Below are 21,492 nucleotides of genomic sequence, written 5' to 3' on the forward strand. Positions count from 1 at the left end.
CTCTCAGTTCATTTCTTAATACTAAAACAAACACCAGCAAGGACAAAAAAGGAAGAAAAAATTACATTTGCCAATAGAATACATCTTAGCAAAGATGTCTAAAAAGTCCTATGTTCAAAATTAGCTAAAATAAGAAACCCCCACCTCCCATTTCTCAGATAGCTCAGAAAAACCTTACCGTAAATGCTCGTAACTGTGGTAAGCAGTCCATTTCTGTACCTTCTTAGAAAAACACGGTGAAATTGGTGTTTCTTTACTGTTTTGCTGGGGGCAGAGGATAGAATGAGCATGTCCCATCTGTCACAGGCGGCCACTCCGCCACGACACAGGGCCTGTGGCTAAGGGGTACATAGACCTGGTAACCTAGAGCAGACAAGCTGGGGTCTTGGACGATGCAGCAAGAAAGCCCGAGGCTGGTCCTCCACTGGCACATGTCAGCTCTCCAAAAGAAAAGATAAAATAACAGTGATTCACCTTCAGGCTGAAGGACTCAGCTCTTGGTCACTTGTGCTCAGAGCCATCGGGCCCGTCTTGACATCCAGTAAAGCAGCATCAAGAGCACAGGAGGAGGCCGCTCCAGGACCCCACATGGGCTCCTCTCCCTGCACCTGCCATGGCCACTCCCTCTACGTTAGCACCTTCTACTCTTGGCAGAATTCAACCCTTGTCTCTAAAGGGGAAGAGTCATACTAATATTTTTAAATAAAGTACACAAACAGATGTTGTCATTGCTTTTATTACTCATAGTTTAAGCAACATTTTATATATATATATAAAAAATCATTTTTAAAACAACCACGTTTGCTAGAAAAGTCTTTTTTTCCCCTTTGCACCACAGGTTTCTGCACTGCTCCACTGATACCTAGAGTCCTTTATATTAAATATATTATTTATGCAGGCACCAGGCAAAAGCTTAAGAACCTTTGAGTTTCCTACTTATAACTCCCTAAATAAACCCCACCCCTATGATATGGGTTATTAACATTAAAAACACTAGGAAAATACATATTCATTTCACTTTCGCTAAGTCCTTTTTCTCCATTTTCACATGACCAAAGATGTTGGCTTGGTTATGAATTCAGAAGTGCTCCCAGAGTTCTTGATGATGATTCATAGAGAAACCTGAAGCATAAAGAAAGATGATTAACAACAGAAATCAGCGACTAAAATACCCAAACGTACATTTTCACAAAATAAACCTAGAAATATTTTGCAACTGAATACACACTCAGAGAAAGCTGAAATAATCAGTAACTTTCACTAATTAGTTCTCCGAGGTAAGATGGAGTGAGAATCCCCATCACTGGGAAACTGCACTTGGACAGAGCTGTCATCACTGCCTCCGCGGCCAACAGCAGTTCACGGAGTCCCCAAAGCACTCCTCACGCGAACAAAACACCAGGCCAGGTTTTCTATACGTGAACTCTTATTTACTCAGAAGTACTCTCATTTGTGAGGATCTAAACCAGGACTCAGATATAGGGCAGATTCACAAACATGAGAAGTACATTTCACAATCATGGGCTTTATTTCTCTCCACAAAAACACAAGATAAGTGAAAGCAATTTACCCCAAGACTCACTATTACAACGACACTTACTTTTAGACTCACCTCACTTCCCCTGGTCCTCTACACAGCTGTTCCAGGAGAGGCTTGCTCCTCCCTGCCCCGCAGAGCCAGGTTTGGGCTGAGCCCATTCACGACACTCCCCCAAGCCTTGCAAGGAATCTACTTTATGCCAGGAGCCCTCACACGGCAGTCCTCACACGTGCATTTACAAGTGTGTGCTCCCTTCCTCCTCCACCACCTGATAACCAGGAGGGTCCCCAGCACTCAGAGGGGATGCAGGCCCTAAACACAAACACCAGTCTCCATCCCTAGTGACGTCTCAGCTGACTCACTGTTCAGCGAGTGTCTGCCTGGGTCCTGCTCTTCGTGGAGACTAACCCACCACGTAGTCTACAACAGCCCTGTCTCCTATCAGTACAAACAGGGATGTAACCAAATTCTCTACTAGCCTCATTAAAAGAGATCAAAAGAATAAGGTGAAGTTCATCTTAATACATTTTATTTTACTCAATATACTCAAAACATATCAGCCTGTAATCAACATAAAAATAACACTGGCATACTTTACAATGTTTTTTTTCACACTATCTTCAGAACCCAGCGTGCACTTAACACTTAGGTGCATCTCAGGTCAGACTCGCCACGTTTCACGTGTTCAATTTCCACATGCGACAAAGTGGCCACTGCAGGGGCAGCACAAATCTAGAAAGATTTTGAGATTTTTCTCTTTACCCCTGGAATTCCATAATTTTATCCACAGACTTACTCAGGCATGATTTCTTTTCCATTAGTCCCATCCAGGTTTAATGAAATGTGGCGGAAAAAAAAAGAATCTTCAAAATTCCACATTTCTTCATCTCTCTGAAGTTTTCTATTATTTGTTAGATGACTGCTTTTCTTGGGTCTATTTCTCATCTGTCTTTACCCTGTGACTCCTCTTCATCAGTAAGTCTGTGTTCTGAGGTACTCCTCCAACGTGATCTCATTCAGACTGTCTGGAATCTGAGTCTCAACAGTGACAACCTCTGAAGGGCATCAGGGACGTTTTAAATTTAGGGTTTTTCGTTCTACATCATCCTTTTGGGGTATAATTGATTTTTTTCTTTCTTTTTTTTTTTTTTTAAAGATTTTATTTATTTATTTGACAGAGAGAGACAGCCAGCGAGAGAAGGAACACAAGCAGGGGGAGTGGGAGAGGAAGAAGCAGGCTCCCAGCGGAGGAGCCTGATGTGGGGCTCGATCCCAGAACGCTGGGATCACGCCCTGAGCTGAAGGCAGACGCTTAACAACTGAGCCACCCAGGTGCCCCTAATTGATTTTTTCTTTGAAGACTCATATTATTAATTGTCTGACTGGCCCACCACCGTTACTTAGCAATGGCTGTTCTGAATGTTTCTAATTGCTGGGCTACCCTACATGCATGGCTGTTTTGTCTGTGCCCGAAAGACACCTCAGGTACAGGTGGGATGGTGAATGGTGAGAGGCACCAGCCTGTGGAGGCCACCATCTCAGCAGCCAGCTGGAAGGGACAGTGGCAAGCCTTAGCCAAATTACCTCCCTGGGCCAGGGTTCTCATGTGTGTCAAGACGTTTGAACCAAGTAATGTGCTCGCCCACCTGAGCTCTCAAAGCCTTTAAACCTATGTCAGAAGCTGAGTCTTCACCCCATCCACCATCAGGCCCTACTGCCCCGGGAGGCTGTGTTCACGTGCTGAAGAACGTGCAATACAACCACAGCCACAGGATGGGCAGACAAAATCAACTTTCTGGGAAAAACAGTAAGATAAACAATGTCTGTTTTTATTTACATCCAGTTTTAATTTATCTACACCAAGGTCCACTGGGCATTAATGATGATAGAAGCGTGCTTCTAAATGAGTGATAAAAAGCATGCAGTCCCAAAATCATTTTAAAAAGACTACTAAAATTTCATGTAGCAGAATAAAATGGTATTATTCATCAATACTTGATAACCAAAAAAAGGTGATTCTGTCAGGGAGAACTCCTTTCCTTCAAGGTCTAATAACAAGGTTTAATGTTGGGGGTTGCATAGGACACTACCAAAGTTGCCTACACATAGGCATAATTAATATTGGCAAGTAATTTGTGATTACAATCCATTTGCTCAGTGGGAAAAATCCATGATATAACCTGAACCATAAGAAATATTTATACTTCTAAAATTTCTAATTATAAATTTATTGCTATTTTCATACTATTTATGAAAGTAATAAATATAATATACTTGGCATTTAAATGCACCAGCACGCTGGAAAATGTATGCCATTCCTCCTGAGAAAATACGTCCAATTTACAGTATGCTATATTAGGTGAGACAATTAAAGTGCAATGAGAAGCATTTTTTATTTAACACCCAACAGACCAGTTAACAAAATACTGACACTGCTAGAGAGAAAAGTAGTGTATTCCTTAAAAAACATTTGCTTCTGGGGCGCCTGGGTGGCTCAGTCGTTAAGCGTCTGCCTTCGGCTCAGGGTGTGATCCTGGCGTTATGGGATCGAGCCCCGCATCAGGCTCCTCTGCTGGGAGCCTGCTTCTTCCTCGCCCACTCCCCCGCTTGTGTTCCCTCTCTCTCTGGCTGTCTCTCTCTCTCTCAAATAAACAACAACAACAACAAAAATCTTAAAAAAAAAAACAAAGAACAAAAAACATTTGCTTCTGAATTAATGCCCCATTGCCTAAAATATTAACTGGACCAAAGGGTTCCCAGAGTCTTAAAGATGGTAACTTGCCTTAATGCCTCTACCCCAACATCAAATCAGTAATATTTTCGAATTTAGTCTTAAATCTTGTCTATTTTCCATTAGATTGATTTTGTTTTAGACACTGGTTTTCTACAGTGTGTTTCTTGCATATTTACAGAGCCCAAGTTTCATGGTCCAGTCCTATTTTCTTTCCCTTTTTTTTTTTTTTTAAGATTTTATTTATTTGTCAGACAGACAGAGGGAGAGAGAACAAGCAGGGAGAACGGCAGGCAGAGGGAGAGGGAGAAGCAGTCTCCCTGCTGAGCAGGGAGCCCAATGTAGGCTTCAATCCCAGGACCCTGGGATCATGACCTGAGCTGAAGGCAGACACTTCACCGGCTGAGCCACCCAGGCACCCAAGTCCTATTTTCTTAAGATGTTTCCTCCTTAAAGGGAAGAACTCTTTTTGCCATCTGTGTATCAGCTATTAATACCAGCACAGAGCCCAACATGGGGCTCGATCTCACGACTCTGAGATAGTGACCTGAGCTGAAACCAAGAGTAGGATGCTTAACTGACCTCGCCACCCAGGGGCCCCCAGTTTTGAACTTCTGAGGCCTTTTTTTTCTCTCAATATAACTAACGTGATTCCAGTACTCACCTTAAAACTCGGTGCAAGTGGGAATAAAAGAAATTTCTAAGATGGAGCAAATGTCCCTGTTCCCTTACATCTTCACAATAGTACATACATAATACATACATAGTACATACATACCACTCTACACTCAAAAAACTTATCCTTGCAAAGGTTATTTCTAAGAACAAAGAAATCTTGTAAGACGCTTGGACTTCTGGGGCACCTGGGTGGCTCTGTCCGACTCCTGACTGCAGCTCAGGTCATGATCTCAGGGTCATGGGATCAAGCCCCACTTGGGCTCCTGGCTGGGCATGAAGTCTGCTCAAGATTCTCCCTGTCCTCTGCCCCTCCCCCAGCTCACACTCCCTAAATGAACAAATAAATAAAATCTTTTTAAAAAATGCTTGGACTTCTGAGGTTGCTATATCCTATGAAAATAACTTACCATTTATATAGGTTGTAATTCTGATGTGCCTGGTAAAAATATTTACACTGCCATGTGTTTTCTGAAATACAAACACTCCTCATTTCCTCCAACTCAGAAGATCATTTCCCTCTTCCCTGTAAGTGTCTAGAAATAAACAAGCTCATAAAACCTAAGAGACTTTTGGGTTTCTCCTTCAAATATACAGTTGCAAACCAACTTTATTAAAACCGCCTGGTAAATATTCAATACTTTTTAGGATGAAGTATATAATTGAACCCATTCCCTTTGCTCTCAACCAAGGTCATGCAAACCCCTACCTACTCTAGTGCTCGAGTCAATGCCCTGGTCTGTGGGGGCTTTCTCTTCCCCATTCTGGCCACTGTAGAGACCACAGGCTTTGTGGTGCCAGGTTCCCACAAGGCCCAGCCTTCTCCAGGAGACCCTGACAGTAAAAGCGGCACCTCAGGCCGCTGCCCCTATCGGGCCCCCCCGGGCAGCTGTCCAGCCAGCAGCTACCTCACTGGAACAGCACACGGAAGCTCACAGCATTGGCAGAGGGCTCCAGCTTTGCTTCCAGCAGCTCGCCGGCATCTCCCCTGTCCCATGGAGACTGGATGCCCAGTGAGTCCCATCAGAAGGCCACAGGACTTTTCCATCTATGGGACAGTCTCAGCTCTGGGGTGTACATTCTCCCTAGGAGCAGAGTTGCTCCTCGCATCTGCCTTTCCTCTCTACTTTGGAGTTCGTTTTAACCCTCACTAGCCGATAATCCGTTTACACCAACACCCTGATAAGAATTATTGACATTGAGATTTTCCTGTCCTCGTCATTGTGTGGTTTCTGTCTTCTGACTGGAATGCCACAAACACTCAGGAAACACTTGCTAAAGGAGGCTGGTACAGTTGTCTTAATACCAGACAAAATAGACTTTCTAAGTAAAGCATTAATAGAAATAAAGAGAGACCCTTCCTAAAAATAAAATGGTCAATTCATCAAGAAGATATAGGAGTTCTAAATTCATATGCACCTAATATCAGGATCAGAAAAGATGAAGCAAAACCCCTCTTATCAGAAATGCACAGATCCAGTAGGCAGAAAATCATTAAGAACACAGTTGAACTCAACAGCACCATCAATCGACTGCACATAATAACAATAGTGTATAAAATATTTACCATGACCAACTGGGATTTATTCCAGGTGTGCAAGTCTGGTTCGACATTCAAAAACCACTTAGTGTAATCCATCACACCAACAGACTCAAGAAGAAACAGCATATGATCACATCAGTAGATGCAGAAAAAGCATCTGACTAAATCCAACACCCACTTATGATAAAAAGTCTCTGTAAACTAGGAATGGAAGGGAACTTCCTCAACGTGATGAGGGACATCCACAAGATATCGGCAGCTCATGTCTACTTAACAGTGAGAAACCAGAAGTTTCCCCACTAAGATCAGGAACAAGGCAAGGGTGCCCCCTCTCATCAAACCGCACTGCAAGTCCCAGCTAATGCAGTGAGCAAAGGAAAGGAAAGGTACACAGGGAAGAAAGAGATAAAACAGTCTCTATTCATGAAGGAGCAATTTAGGGTTTTTGAAGCCTTTCTGCAAAGGAGAAAGTAGCTAAGAAAAGTGGCTTCTTTCCTAGGCGTACATAAAACTATTACCTAGTTCAGAGCTCTGTAACACTTAACCTTATGAAGTTCACAAAACAGCAAGAAAAACACTGCTTTTGAGGTTGATCTGAAAATCAAACACAGATAATAACAGAGTCTACAGGAAGTTGCACAGCATGTCAGACGCCAAACCTAACAACAAAGGCAGTCGGCCGGGGGAGCCCAGTGAACACCTTCCTCAGAGCAGTCCCCGTGGCAGCAACGAACCACCCAGGAAGCAAGAAACGACCAATATTTCCTCAAAAGTCTGGAGGAAACTTTCTCATCCTCATTGTGGATGCCTGGGGACTGGGCAATTATGTCTTAGAAATTTGAAGCCTATGGTTTCAAAAACATAGCAAACCACCCAAAATAATCTGTCTAGTTTTAAAAGCATATAAAATAAGTTTGTATGCCTTTACTTTTCTGGAGTTGAATTTACCAGATGACAATTTTGTTTTTGTTTTTGAAAACAAATTAGGGAGTAAATTAAACATATGCTCAAGGGGTTTTCCAACAGAGATGTTTCTGTGCTTACAAGCCTGTTTTCTCACTGCCTGGCTGTAAGTAGCAGCAATGAGAACAGGCTCTAAGATGTACCCACGGAGAACCCACAGCTCTCAGAAAAGTCCATCTGGAGCACATCTAGCGCTTTACCTCTCCGTGCTGTCCTCATCCAGAGTGATTTCCATGAATGTCTTTAGTTTTCTGTGAACAGTGGCTGCAACATCCTTCACTTTTGAACTCCTCTGCTTACCTAGGGGAAAGTTCCAGTAAAGACAGAGAAAAGATTTTAACATGCCACTGCAGTGTTAGAGCAAGCATACTCTGCGATCAATGTGGGCACAAGTTCAATAAGACGGAGCCTCCCCACCCTTCGAGTTAATCTAGCCATTGACCTGTGCAAAGGTAATCGTCCCCTGACAGGGATGTGAGAAGATCAAGCAGACATTTTTGGAAGCACCTCATTAGCTCTGAGGGACAGCTCCAGTGGGTATGACCCGTTATGTCTGTGCTATCAGAGACCCGATCCTGACCTATACCTCCATCACACATAACAACCACAATGCCTCAGTGTCATCATCGTGTGGCACAAATTTAAGTACCTGTTAAGTACTAGGTGCCCATTAGCACCCTACCTCCCACCCTCACTCCTTCACGTGGGGAATGTCCCCTCATTCTCCAGACCACAACTCAGGTGACAGTCCCTTAGAGAAGTCTTTTCTGATGTCCAGCGTGGGTAACAATAGTCACAAATTATTATCCTAAACCCGTAGATGCGCCATGCATTAGGGCTTATGGGGAGAGCTTGTTTCAATAGGAGCACTCTTTCTCTATAATACATCTTAGAAAATGATTTCAACATTAGTAAACCTGAGTAAAAAATAGAAAGGTTAACAGTAGTATGCAGGGACATTACTGCATTTTATACTGAGGTGAGCCTTTTATAGGTATCTTCATTTTTCCGGTACTACTTCAACTGGCTGGGATAGTCAGAACACACAAGTATAAGGCTTAAGTAGAAAAGAAGATACATTAAGTATTAACATCAAAAACACACCATCATTAGCAAAAATAAATTTAGATTTTTAAGCACAGGTAACACATGACAAATCAATAGAAATTCAATTCTGAAGCACAGAGAGGGACACGTAATAGATCTAGTGGGGGAAGGTGAAAAGTGGACAGGACTGGTTTCCAGGCTAGTGCAGGGTCAGCTGGGCAGAGGGAGCCCAGCAGACGGCGTGTGCTGCAAGAGCTGGGGGAGCCTGAGTGGCAGGGGACATGGAAACATGGAACTGAGTTCCCAAACATCCCGTAACACTTCTGTATGAGATCACATCCAGCAATATCCCAGACAGTAGGAGAGAAAGTTTAACCAACCTTTATTCATAACCAAAATAATGTGCATAACAGCTGTGAGACACACAATGCCTTCAATATCATCAGAAGTAACACACGCCTTTAATTCATCTAAAAATGACCTGCAAGAAAAAGTTAATAAACATCTGGAATTATTCTACAGTATATATCCTAATACTTTATAGAGAGACTAAGCTAACCATGATTCCTCAACCACCATGAATTCTGGCTTTCAGGTAGTGGAACCTGATTAAACTGCTCTCATACTTTCCACTATAAGCATGCCAAATCGCAGCACAGGCAAGATATTAGCATCAGATGTTGCTAGAAAGAGAAGAGGGACGTTCTGGTAATTGAGAAAAACTACTGTGTATACCCACAATGCACACACAAAAAATTCAGTATCACTGAAAAATAACTCATGGCTGCTAAATATGATGCTTTAACGTTTTCATTGACTCTATGTACTGCTGCCATCCCTCCGGTATCCGACGACGCGAACGCTTTGCTGCGCACTCCACCAGTCCTGTGCGTGCCACAATAAACCCCGGGCTTCAGCCAAGTGACACAGGAACAGCAGCATGCCCCAAGAGACCACCTGGCATTGAACCCAGGCAGGTGCTCAGAGCATACTTAATAGGAAGTATTTTACTACACAGTGACATTTTAAATGTTTCCCTCTAGCTGAATTTTAGTTATGATAAGCACAACTGGGGACTTTTCGGATGGATGTATTTGAAAGAAAGTTACAGTTTCTCTTTGTGGAAGTATAATACAAAATTTTAAAATAATGCAAATATTTTTAATTGCTGACGAGAGAAAACTCTACGAAACATTTTTCTCATGAAAAAAAAGCACCTTTGAGAAATTTTGAGAGCTGAAGGAATACAGCAAAATTTACTGAGAGCTTCCAGTCACAAGGAGAATCTCAAGACAGTAAAGAGAACACGGTTACCTGATCACATCCAGAGACTTCATTATTATTCCTATTAAACACCTTGAAAATGGTGGGAGGTCTGAAAGAACCTCGGGGGTGGTGAGCTCTTCTACATTAGAAACCTAAAAAGAAGTTCCAAATCAGTAATTTCTAAATTGAGACTGAGATAGGGCTAATAACTCATTTTATACTGCTATGGGTTTTCAACCAGAAACTCAAAAGAATAGGTTTTATTAACTGCTGAAATGTCTACAATAATTACAATTAATCTATTATTGTAGAAGTGAAAAGATACACACACTCAACAAATCTTTTGTCAGACACCCTTTAATGCGGTAGCACTTTCTGTAAATAATGGGTTTTTATGCAAGGCTAACTGGCTATTCTTAACACCCAGGAACAGGTTTTCTCAGTCTCAGCATGACCGACATCCTGGACCGAACAATTCCTTGCTGTACCACTGGGTGCTGAGCAGCGTCCTTGACCTCCACCCAGCAGATCCCAGAGGTGCCCCCTCCCCAGCACTGCCAGTGTCCTCTGGAGAACCTCCCACAGTGCAGTAACATTGGTCTGGACCCATGTCAGGGGCTCCACCTGGATCTATGCCCCTCATCACCAACCTTACAAGTTTAGAGTCATCCATTAGTGGCAAATGAACGCCACACGCAAATGGCTCCTTGGAAAATCTAAATCCAGGACCCTGCTCTGGAAGGGGTGGGGGCCGGGGGGGGGTATGTCTTTGTTTCCTGATCCCACCCCCCATCTCCTCCCCACTCCGTCCCACCTTCATACATCCCACACTGTCTCTCGCCTACTTCTCAGCCATCAGGGGACTCAACTCAGGTGTAACTGTACAGTACTTCTAAACAGCCTTCCCATATGCCCTCTGGAGGGTTCACAACACTAATTTGGATATTGAAGTCCAATCATCATTATGTTTGAAATAGCTCTGCTTCTCATTAAAATGCTTTACACCTTAAATGTTATGATGCATTTCTGATATAGACAAATGATTATTGACTGGTCAAAATAAAAATGTATCTTGGGGCGACTGGGTGGCTCAGTCAGTGAAGTGTCCCACTCTTGGTTTCGGCTCAGGTCATGATCTCGGGGTCGTAGACCCACGTCGGGCTCTGCACTCAGTGCGGAGTCTGCTTCAGATTCTCTCTCCCCCTCCCTCCTGCTCACACTCTCTCTCAAATGAATAAATAAAATCTTTTATAGCAGTCAGATACAGAACAACGGCACGGAGTAGGAGAATGCTACTCGGAAGAACGTTCTTACGACTCTCACAACGCACAGACACACCGTAGCTTCTCAGGGAGACTGATGAGTTAGATACGCGCACTAAAATCTCCAGAGAAACCACTACAGCAATTACACAAAGGACAGAATAAAGTCAACAGAGAAGATAAAATGGAACAGGACAAACACCTGATTCATCAAGAAACGGCAGGAAAAGAAGAAAAGTAAGCGGACTAATAGAAAACAAACATCAAAATGGTCAAATTAAATCCAAACATATCAATGATTTCATTAAAATCAAATGGGCTAAGCACCCCAAGTAAAAGGCAGAGATTATAAGACTAGACCCCCCCCCAAAAAAGGCCTGCCCATGTGGTAATTATAAAAAAACACTTTGAACACATAGAAAAACACGTTGAAAGTAAAAGCCGTCTCTTGAACTATCAGACAGCCAATGCATCAAAAAGACACAGCAGTCCTGAGTGTGTATGCACCTGACCACAAACTCCTACATCCATGGGAACCAACGGAAAGAGACAAGGCCACCAGTGTGCCGCACTTGCATTCATGGAACAAGCAGACAAATCAGTGAGGAGACAGAAGACAGGTCGGCAAATATGTTCTATAAAGTAGTAAAATACACCAGCTTTGTGGGCAGAACAGTCTGTCAGGGCTACTCAGCCACAGAAAATACGTAAATGGTGGGTGTGGCTGTGCTTAAACACAAGTTCCTTTACAAAAACAGACGGTGAGTCAGGGTTGCCCCACAGGCCACTAGCTGATTTATGTACAGTGGTTAGCTATAAAGCTCAATGGAGTAAATAAATTCTAGCTCTTATTCCATGTGTAATCTCGTTACTAGTTTCCTAAACCAAGCTTTAAGCTTTAAGGAGGGCCTTAAATTCTATTAATGTTTTAGGAATTTACTTGGCTGTTCTTCATGGTCTTAAGGTACAGAATTTATATTACACAATGCCACTGACTGTCAGACTGCCTCTTTTCATACTAAGAAAATCTATCACACCTTTCTATCTCTTAAGTCACTACTCTGGAGTGCCTCTTCCCTCAATGCCTCAAGGATCTCACTGGAGAAACAAGTTTCTGTTTGGCCTGAATTACCATCCTGGTGATGTTGATCTTTACACAAGTAGGCTAATTGTTAAAACTATGCCACTGCTAGGAGAACAGCCAGTCCTATACCGAGTAAGAATGAATAAGTTATCCGTTTAACCTGGTATCAGAAGTTCAAATTTTCTACGCTTAGACATGAAAAAGAAACGTAAGGCCTATACTCCAGCAAGGCTGTCAGACGCGAACTACCCCGAACAGCACTGCCAGCGCCATCCTGCATCCCGCTCCCCACTGACCACGGCTGCTTTCGCCTTGTCAGGAGAGCGAGTCTTAAGAAATATATCAACTCACGTAGATATCTAAAATGCAGGAAGGAAAAAAAAAGTTCACGATGGAAGGACTTGCTGGGTCTTAATCAAAAGGGCAACATCCTTAACAAAATTCCCCAGTAGTCACATGACTTGAGTCACCAGCCAGCTATGAACTGTGGGGGGCCGTGGCTGGCCAAGCAGGACACCTACTAAACTCTGAGTTCTTAAAAAACACTTGGGAAAACATGACAATGTGCTACCAGTAGAGAAGAGCGTGTTGTACAGTCAAAAGCAGACATGGTGGTTCCCGGACGAACAGACCTCACCTTTCGTAGCTGGTGACTTATCTCCACCACAGATGCAGCAATCACAGTTGAGAGCACCCCCCGGTGGACGGGCGTGTCCACGTGCCAAGACTGAACAGTCATTATAAATTCATGAAGAGAACTCTGAACTGAATAAAGAAGCTACAAAAAAACACACGTCATTTTTTAGTGGTTAATATAAAAGGCACTTTGCAGGAGAAGTATCCCGACTGTCCTCCCCAGGGTTTCAGGAATCCCGATCTTGTTTGCCCTTTACCGACGCCCAATCCTTCCCAAACCCCCAAGAAGAGAAGTCCCAATACTATAAATAAAGAAAAGATGAAGAAATACCACTGACAATAAAAGAAGACCAAGAAGCCATGTGTTTTGAAAGAAGTTGCACAGCCAATGGTAAAAGATTTGGTAAGAAAATAAAAGATTCTGGTACAAACTGAATTATCATACACTTGAACTGACTCATCAAAAACAGAAACATTTCAAATTAACTCAAAGATGAACTGACAAGCTAGGGCAAACATGGCCAACAACCTCCAATCACCTTCTATCACTAAGAACAGAAAAAAATTGAGTCTTCAATGTTTCATAAACATCCTCCCACTTAAGCATTTTTTAAAGCTTCATCTTAAAAAAAATAGCTAATTTGCATTTTTTAAACCACTGCTGAGGAAAAAAAGCATGGCCCCCTCTGATGACAGTATGATTTTAGAAGTAAAGCAAATGTGGCACATGGGTCAGTATTTCCCACATGAACTGGCCACTCAGAAATCCCACTTCACAGGAGCTTTTATCAACAAGGGAACCACGGCCCCTCTGGCTCTGTGACTCTCACTCCCAATGAGGGGGAAGTTAACATGTGGTGAGAGAGTAGCCTAGGATGGAAATTATTATCTCCCCTTGTCATCTGCAAATAATCAAAATCAGCATTCTCAAAAGTATATTTTAGTTGGAAAATTCTATGAAATAACAATTGGGCATTCACAAGCTGGTTGTAATCAATTATGTTTCCTGTCCTGCCAGGCAGAAGACTCTTGCTGCTGGCCTGTTGACCTGGGCTCAATAAAACCTGTTCCAAGACTAAGGGTCAAAGGTGGGTTCTTGGCCTTCTTGCCCCAGGTGCAGACAGCACCACCTCTCTGCCTGCGCCACGCTCTGAAGATGATCAGCAAGCACCACTTCAAGGACAGCACCTGTAATTATCCCCCATACAGAAGTGCCCCCACCCAACAGCCCAACGGCACAAGCGAGTGCTAGCTGAGCCTGTGTGTGAGGTGACGCATCCCCATGCACCCTTGTCTGCTGGGTGAGCACTGTCTGTCTAACGACTGACAGCCCATCCTGGAAACGCGTCAGTACCCGTAGGCCTTCTTCTGGTTGCTTCCTGAAGCTCCGTGCCATACATTCCAACAGTTTCTGAAATACTTTCTGGACCATATCAAACAGTGTTGCAACTTCTTCGTCTGAGTCTGGTTTCTGCATCAAGGAACTTCCAGTTATCTCTTTCAGAATGCCAAGAAGTAATGACACATAAAAGAAGCCCTTCACTAGAAAGAATATTAGAAAAATCAGTTATCTAACCATAAAATTTAGCTGAAATTATTACATTTTTCACACATGTGTATTATGGTAACTGGAAAGAAATTACTACTGACAAGCCAATACCAGATTGATCAGAATAATCTAAATTTTAACACAAATAAATTTAAAAATAAATAAATAAAAATTTAAAACTTGCTCCTTCTAAATATAACACCAACACCTTCAACAACAGTAGCAGTATATTTAACTTGATCACTAAGAACTGGGCTCACCACACATGTGGACAATGCGGCCCCTCGAACATGTGGATTAGAGAACATGTCTCATTTTCTCACATAATGGCAACTTTAACACCAGTTCTCCCGTCACAAGTCTGAGGATGACCCAAGAGCTTTCAAAAAATGATTTACAAATGTCCCAGGCCAACTCTGCTAAATTTCTAACATTTTGTAGTTTATCGTTGTCTTTCTCTTCTGAATCACTTCCTTTACTGTACTGCATTAATGGTAAAGTGTTGGGGCGCCTCAGTGGCTCAGATGGTTAAGCATCTGCCTTCAGCTCAGGTGATGATCTCCAGGTCCTGGGATTGAGGCCCGTGTTGGGCTCCTGGCTCAGAAGGGAGTCTGCTTCTCCCTCTGCCTCTCCCCCTGCTCATGCTCTGCGTATCTTTCTATCTCAAATGAATAAATAAAATCTTTTTAAAAAATAATAACTTGGCAAAGCATTTTCCATATGTGAGCCTAATCCTACAGTCCATCCTAGAGATCTTGAATTTTCATTTCAGTTTCTATCCTACCTTGATTTTAAGTTGAGTTATAAGAATAGAGCTGGCGGAGGGTGTGTGTGTGGTGCCTGGGTGGCTCAGCCGCTTAAGGATCCGACTTTTAATTTCCACTCAGGTCATGATCTCATTATTGTAAGATCAAGCCCCACACTGGGCTCCACACTGGGGGTGTGGAGACTACTTGGGATTCTCTCTCTGTGCCCCTCCCCCTCCCCCCTCCCCCACCCCCACCGCTCACATGCTCTCTCCCTCAAATAAATAAATAAATCTTAAAACAAAACAAACAAACAAAAACAAACAAAACCCACAGCAAGGGGTCTTACCCTTCAGGAAGCTTCTCAAGCATCCTCACTGTTTCTTACTTCTCTCTGGACCCTAACGCTGCCTGACACTCACTGACCACCTTTTTGAGGTCTGTGTGCTGTGAGTGCCTCCCCATTTAGACAGCATGCTCTCCCTGGGCAGGAGCCATGCTGAATGATTCTTTCTTGTATACGTTTAAAAATATACACTACATAAACACACAAACAATATACTACATAAACACATATATAAACTATAAAAATGTATATATTTTTAAAACTTGTCATATGGGAAAACACAGAAATAATGTTCCCCATTAATAGACTATTATCTAGATGACACAGAGGTATGACCTCTTTGACCTTATAAAGGAATCATATGACCTTACACAGGAGATGGACCTGGGCATAGCATGCAAAGAACCTCAGTTTATAAAACAAATTAATAAGATACAGTAAGCTCTGCTTGAGACAGAGATAAGAAACTAACCGCAAACCCAAATTTACCTGCTAAAGTAAGTAAAATAACTGGTCATGTCCCAGTCGAGTTTACCCCTCAAAAGGTCTATGGCACTACCAGAATCAACAAAGTTTCTAAAATCACTGCAAAAATAATAGAACTTTCAACAAATGAATGTCTTTTATTTAAAAGGCAGAGGGGCACACACTCTCCACACAGGCAAGTCACTTCAGTAGAACAGGCAGTAAAGAATGCTAGGCTCTGAAATCGAAGTACGGACAGCTCAGAGGAGGCCCATGTGCTGAAGACGAAAGGCCCAGCAAACAAGAGCGCTGCCCTTTTTCATCCATCCTCAAGGTCACAGTGCATGGGGGAACCACACACTTAGCTGGTATCTTTAATTACTGACAAAACTCGAAAAAGCTAAAAACCTTAATTCAAAGCTATTTCATTGTATTCAAGCAGTATGTGCCTTATAACCAAATATAGATAGACGGTGGTTAAGTAAAATACAACACATTACTAAAGATAAGCCAGAATTCACAACTACACAGAACAGACGACCCTGACTTTGGAAGACCCTGCTTCTCTAGAGGGAATCGGTCCAAAGCAACTGTTGGGAGTGGCGTCAGTCTGCCAGGGACGGCATCTGCAAACAAGCAGCAGCTCACTACCCCAGCCCACGGCAGCAGCTACAGGGAAGCAGCGCAGCATGGGGTTCCAGGGACCCCGTCCTCCTCTGGCTCTGGCTCAGCTTGCCATGTTTTCCTCCCTGCAAGTCCCTCTGGCCCAGCTCCCCCAGGCTCAATGCCAGAGGCCCATCCACCTTTCAATTAAGACAAACCCCAAGGTTTACTGTACTTACTCTTTATTTGCTAGAAATGTAACCTCCCTTTTTAAATGGGCTGATTACTTTCTGGAGGATGACCACCTCCTAGTGCTCCGGCACACAGCACTGTCTTAACCACCTGCCCCAGACTGTCTTTTTCCACAGGCCCTGTTACCGTGTGGTCCCTGATTTTGCAGAACACATGGTGGTTTTTCAAAACGTACATACTGCATTATAGCTGAAACACCTGCACTTGTACGAGCTTAGATTTCTACATTTGGGTTGTGTGTAGGGACTCAGCTCTACTCAAGGACCCCTCCTCTAGAATATGGCCTTCAGCGTGGAGATGCCGTATTATAATATTAATAACATAAATGTGATTGGTTTTAGAATCAAGAAGTTTTATCAGAACTCTTTCAAGTAGAGCAAAAAGCCCCGTGAACAACAGACTCTGGGTATATCTCGCTAAGTTGCTAAGTATAATCCTATTTGTGACAGGGTTCCAAAGGATGGCCACAGCTGATTCTCCCCTGGAGCCTCTAACTGTTGGAATGTATAAATGCAAAGATCATTTCAGTTTGGGTCAGGTAAAGTCAGCTGCTTACGGCCTTATTTTTGGGGAACAGATACTTCTATGTAATGAAACTAGCAACATCACACATCTAAAATTCTGGTTAACTCCTTGGAAGTATAAGTTTTACAAATACTAAAAGTAGAGTCAGTCCTTAGGAGAAAATAATTCCTAAATGCTAAATGAAGTTTTAAAAAATACAAATCATTTTTCATTGTTTCAAAGATTAAACTTAGGTTAAAAATGTTTTTGCAACAGAAAGTAAAAGTAATAAAGGATTCTACAAAGAAAAGCCAGATTTTGAAACAAATAGTATTTATTCTAGTTAACGTTCAGTCTTTACCTGTGGGCATTTAAAACAACTCATACACAGTGTTGCTTATAGTACAGGTTAATTTCAAGAAACACAGACTTGAAACGGCAGAGCAGAGTGGCTGGCACCCAAGCACCGACCCCACCGGCAGACCCCCAAGTCGGCCTGCATGACAACATTTAATGTCACCAGGGACTCACTGCAAACTTAACTGGGACTCACTGACTCTATGTCCAAATCTTAATGTGAATCTACAAATCATAGTTATTTTCAATGTCTTCTGGCAGATATATAGGCTTAAAGAAATTTAAATATTGAATTTTCGGGTTTCTAATATAGATCCCAGAAACACCCAGATGTAGTGTCAGGATATACAGTGAGAGCAGTTCAGAAACAGTTCTATACCCAGGGGATGGTGGGCGAGGAGGGGTGGGGGTCCTAAGCCAGCAGTACTCTCCCCAGCCAAACTATGATGAGAGGCAGGGGAGAAAGCCCGCCTCACTGCCCCACTCTTCACGCCATCATGTGATGGGGCTGTGAGAATCTGGCCCTGGGGCCTCTGGTCAGGCCACTCAGGTAATCACACAGCCCAGTTCCACCCAGACCACCTGGAAGGAGGCCGACCTCTCGCTCACTCACTCCACACATTTAACACAGTGCCTAGTATGCAGCAAGCACAGACCCAAGGTATTAGTTACTGCAGGTTCCACTGTCACCCTGTCCTTGGGGGGACAGCAACTTCCCAGCGCTCCTGACGGGGGCATGAAACAACCCGACTTACACTCCCCATGAGGTGAGCAGAGAGGCTCGGGGCTGCCACTGCACTAGCCCACCACACGGCAAAGTCACCTGACAACCAGGAAACCACTGGGGGAATCCGTGAAAGAAGCTCTGGACTCAGGCACATCTGACACCAGAAACACCTTTGAACTTCCTAGCTGCATCCGCCTATAAATTCCTTTTTTGGTATGAGCTAGTTTGTTACATATCTGTCACCTGAAAGCAAGAGTCCCAATCAGCAAAGGGAGGGAGGGTGAGAGGGACTGGTTTGATTATTAATTGCTCTAAAAGAGTCTTTTTTTTTTTTTTTTTTTTAAGATTTTATTTATTTGACAGAGAGAGAGAGAGAGCCAGCAAGAGAGGGAACACAGGCAGGGGGAGTGGGAGAGGAAGAAGCAGGCTCTCAGCAGAGCGTGGAGCCCAATGTGGGGCTCGATCCCAGGACCCTAGGATCATGCCCTGACCCGAAGGCAGACGCTTAAAGACTGAGCCACCAGGCGCCCCACTAAAAGAGTCTTTTGATGAAAGAAGTATACCTGTTTGCATGATTCGGAGACTCCATTGTAAAAGTTGTATCTGAAACTTACAATCACCAAGGCCAACCATCACAACATCCTTACATACCGTCAGGTAGGTCTGTAAGAGACACAGATGTGCTGGTGTGATTTACCAAGAAACTGAGAGCCAAAAAAGGAAAATAAATCCAGCCTGGTAAAGCTTCTAATATCTGATTGCACTACTAATTATCTCCTAAAGCAAATGTTTATAAAGATGTTTTACAAAGGAATTTCCAAAAAGATACATTAGTTCTCATTTTTTTCCCCATAAGAAATCTGGAAGCCCATTTTATGTCATCCCACGAACATTAGTGAAAACCTATTACATGAAGGTGTAAAATGCCATAAAAACTATGCGGTTTACGTTTTGGGAAAACACAAACTCTGGATGTTGAAATGACGCCATACTGAAGAAGAGCAACACGACGGTCCAAAGTTACAACTTTAAAACAGGAAATAAAATCTGGGAGCACATCACAAACTGGGTGAAGAGAAGGTTTGCATGTTGTCAGACTTCTAACCTGGATGATTTGCTGATAAACAACCCTATGAAGCTTCAGATATTCTTCTTCTTGATCTTGGATAAAAGATAGAACTTTGTTTTCTAACCAAAACCCAGTGTCTTCCAAAATGGACAGGTAAACTTTCCCTTCTGAGCAGAACTGTCCAACAACAGAGAGACACATTAGTAATGGAACCAGCTTTGCCAACGTGCTTCTATTCGGTCGCACAGCCAGGGACAGACCCACCTGGTGCTGAAGATGAATACTCAGCCGGCAGTGGAGGCTGAAGGCTCGCAGGGCCATCGCCTCATTAAAGTTGTGAGGTTTCCCACCTGGCAACTGCAAAATTGATTCCAGATCCGCCTGCAAAATAAAAAAATCTGTGGCCATGTTCCAACTACTATGTCACCAGCACACCATGTACGGTGAGGACTATCTGAGGAACCTGACAAACAGCGACACTGGAGGGTAACACCTGAACAGTGGAGGTGATTTAATAACACAACAAAACTGTCTGAGAAATGTAGTTTTCCCTTCCTCTTCCCCCAACAGATCCTCCCTTCTATGTTCTTCATTTACTTAATTTAGATAGTTTTGTTTTGAATTTTTATTTAAATTCTAGTTAGGTAACACATAGCGCAATATTGGTTTCAGGAGCAGATCCTCCCTTCTAAAGGACAAGATAAAAACTCCTAACAGTCACTGCTCAAGAAACTGTCAGGTCAACCACACAAAGCATTTGCCCCTGGGGCAAACTGTGACCTGCTCCCAGGCAGGGGGCTATAAGCAGAGACCAACAAAGGAAAGAGAAAGAAGGGCAGTCCTCCTGAGAACAAGAATGAGAACGAGAATGATGCTCTCACCACCTAGGCAGGGCCAGAGCCTCAGCTTGCCCACAGCTCCCTCACCGTGTATCCTAAAAGGAGGAGTGCCTTAGCGTTGGGAAACGTTTGGTTGTCACGTGGAGAGGCAGGAGGTCCCACCAGCATTAGTAGGTAGGGATATGATCTGTGCCTCCACTAGCAAAGCCTGAAGGAGAATGCACCCACCCATCTTTCCCAGAACCCCAGAGAGCCCTACTTTGGAGAGCAGCACAGCCAGTGCACAGCTTAGCCCATGGACAAAATCCCAGCACTTCCTACCCACGCCCCGCCACCAGCCCTGGCCCATTTCCTCCCCTGGAAGGTTGTGCACCTCCTTCTCCTCCTTCAGACCTTTCCCTCCCCTTCCCCATCTGATGCTGGTGCTAAGCACTGGAGGCTCTGCCTTTGGCATGACCAAACTCAGCAGCAGTCACAGAGGCTGTCTCTGAGGGCTGGCCCTGGAGGAGATGGCCAGAGAGCCAGTAAGGAAGAAGGAAATGCTGAATTCAGAGGAAACACCCTCCAAGATTCCTAGAAAAGCTTGCCAAGGACTGTGAGGAGAAGCTAGTATTCCCGTATCACTGCCTGAGGAATACACGAAGAGAAGTGTAGGAAGAAGTCTTCCTACAGACTGGTGTGTTCGGAGAAAGAAGGCTATCCACGGGCCCGAAAACTGTAACCTGGCTCCCCTTTTGCCCCGCCAGTTATTCACCTGGGTGTCCTGTTCTTGTCTGCAAATTGAAGGAATGGGTTAGATAACTCTCAGCTCCTTTTCAGCCAGAAAAATTTTATACTCTAAATATGAAAAATTTAGATCTTATTTTGTCACTCGTACTAATTACATGGACTCACTCAACTTTCATAATGTCCGTATCTGTTCTGTAAAGTTACCTTTGACATTTCAAGTGCTTTCAAAAGGTGGTTAAGTTTCTTCTGCGGAGCAGAGAGCAGGCACTGTCGATTCTTTGGGTGGGTCAGCAAATACTCTATGTAAACCAGGGCCAATTCAGGTTTTACTGGGCGTGGGTCATGGATCTGCACCTTCCGTTTAGATGCTGAGTTACTCTGAAAGAACAGACCAATGAACTGACAGTTAAAACACATGTTCTGGGGCCCCTGGGTGGCTCAGTCGTTAAGCATCTGCCTTCCGCTCAGGGCGTGACCCCGGCGTTCTGGGATCGAGCCCCGCATCAGGCTCCTCTGCTGGAAGCCTGCTTCTTCCTCTCCCACTCCCCCTGCCTGTGTT

At 43.5% G+C, this 21,492-nt stretch overlaps 1 protein-coding gene across 3 annotated transcripts in view; it reads right to left on the bottom strand.

Annotated features, from left to right (window-relative positions):
- Positions 1-720: 720 nt before the first annotated feature.
- NCAPG2 (non-SMC condensin II complex subunit G2) overlaps positions 721-21,492 on the bottom strand; it is a 64,155-nt gene continuing 43,383 nt past the window's right edge. For 2 of the 3 annotated variants that reach the window (XM_026479236.4, XM_048213074.2), the window contains 10 exons: positions 21,138-21,311; positions 19,630-19,746; positions 19,402-19,542; positions 18,860-18,959; positions 14,102-14,289; positions 12,749-12,889; positions 9,814-9,917; positions 8,880-8,980; positions 7,653-7,752; positions 721-1,122 (listed from right to left, as the gene is read on the bottom strand). In XM_026479236.4, the coding sequence (XP_026335021.2) occupies positions 1,071-1,122; positions 7,653-7,752; positions 8,880-8,980; positions 9,814-9,917; positions 12,749-12,889; positions 14,102-14,289; positions 18,860-18,959; positions 19,402-19,542; positions 19,630-19,746; positions 21,138-21,311 (1,218 nt within the window). In that variant the 3' untranslated portion in view covers positions 721-1,070. The remainder of the gene's footprint in view (positions 1,123-7,652; positions 7,753-8,879; positions 8,981-9,813; positions 9,918-12,748; positions 12,890-14,101; positions 14,290-18,859; positions 18,960-19,401; positions 19,543-19,629; positions 19,747-21,137; positions 21,312-21,492) is intronic. The other variant, XM_057304397.1, reaches the window with a different exon arrangement.

This window comes from Ursus arctos, unplaced genomic scaffold (genome assembly GCF_023065955.2).
Source record: "Ursus arctos isolate Adak ecotype North America unplaced genomic scaffold, UrsArc2.0 scaffold_3, whole genome shotgun sequence".
In the NCBI taxonomy this organism is placed as follows: Eukaryota; Metazoa; Chordata; class Mammalia; order Carnivora; family Ursidae; genus Ursus; species Ursus arctos.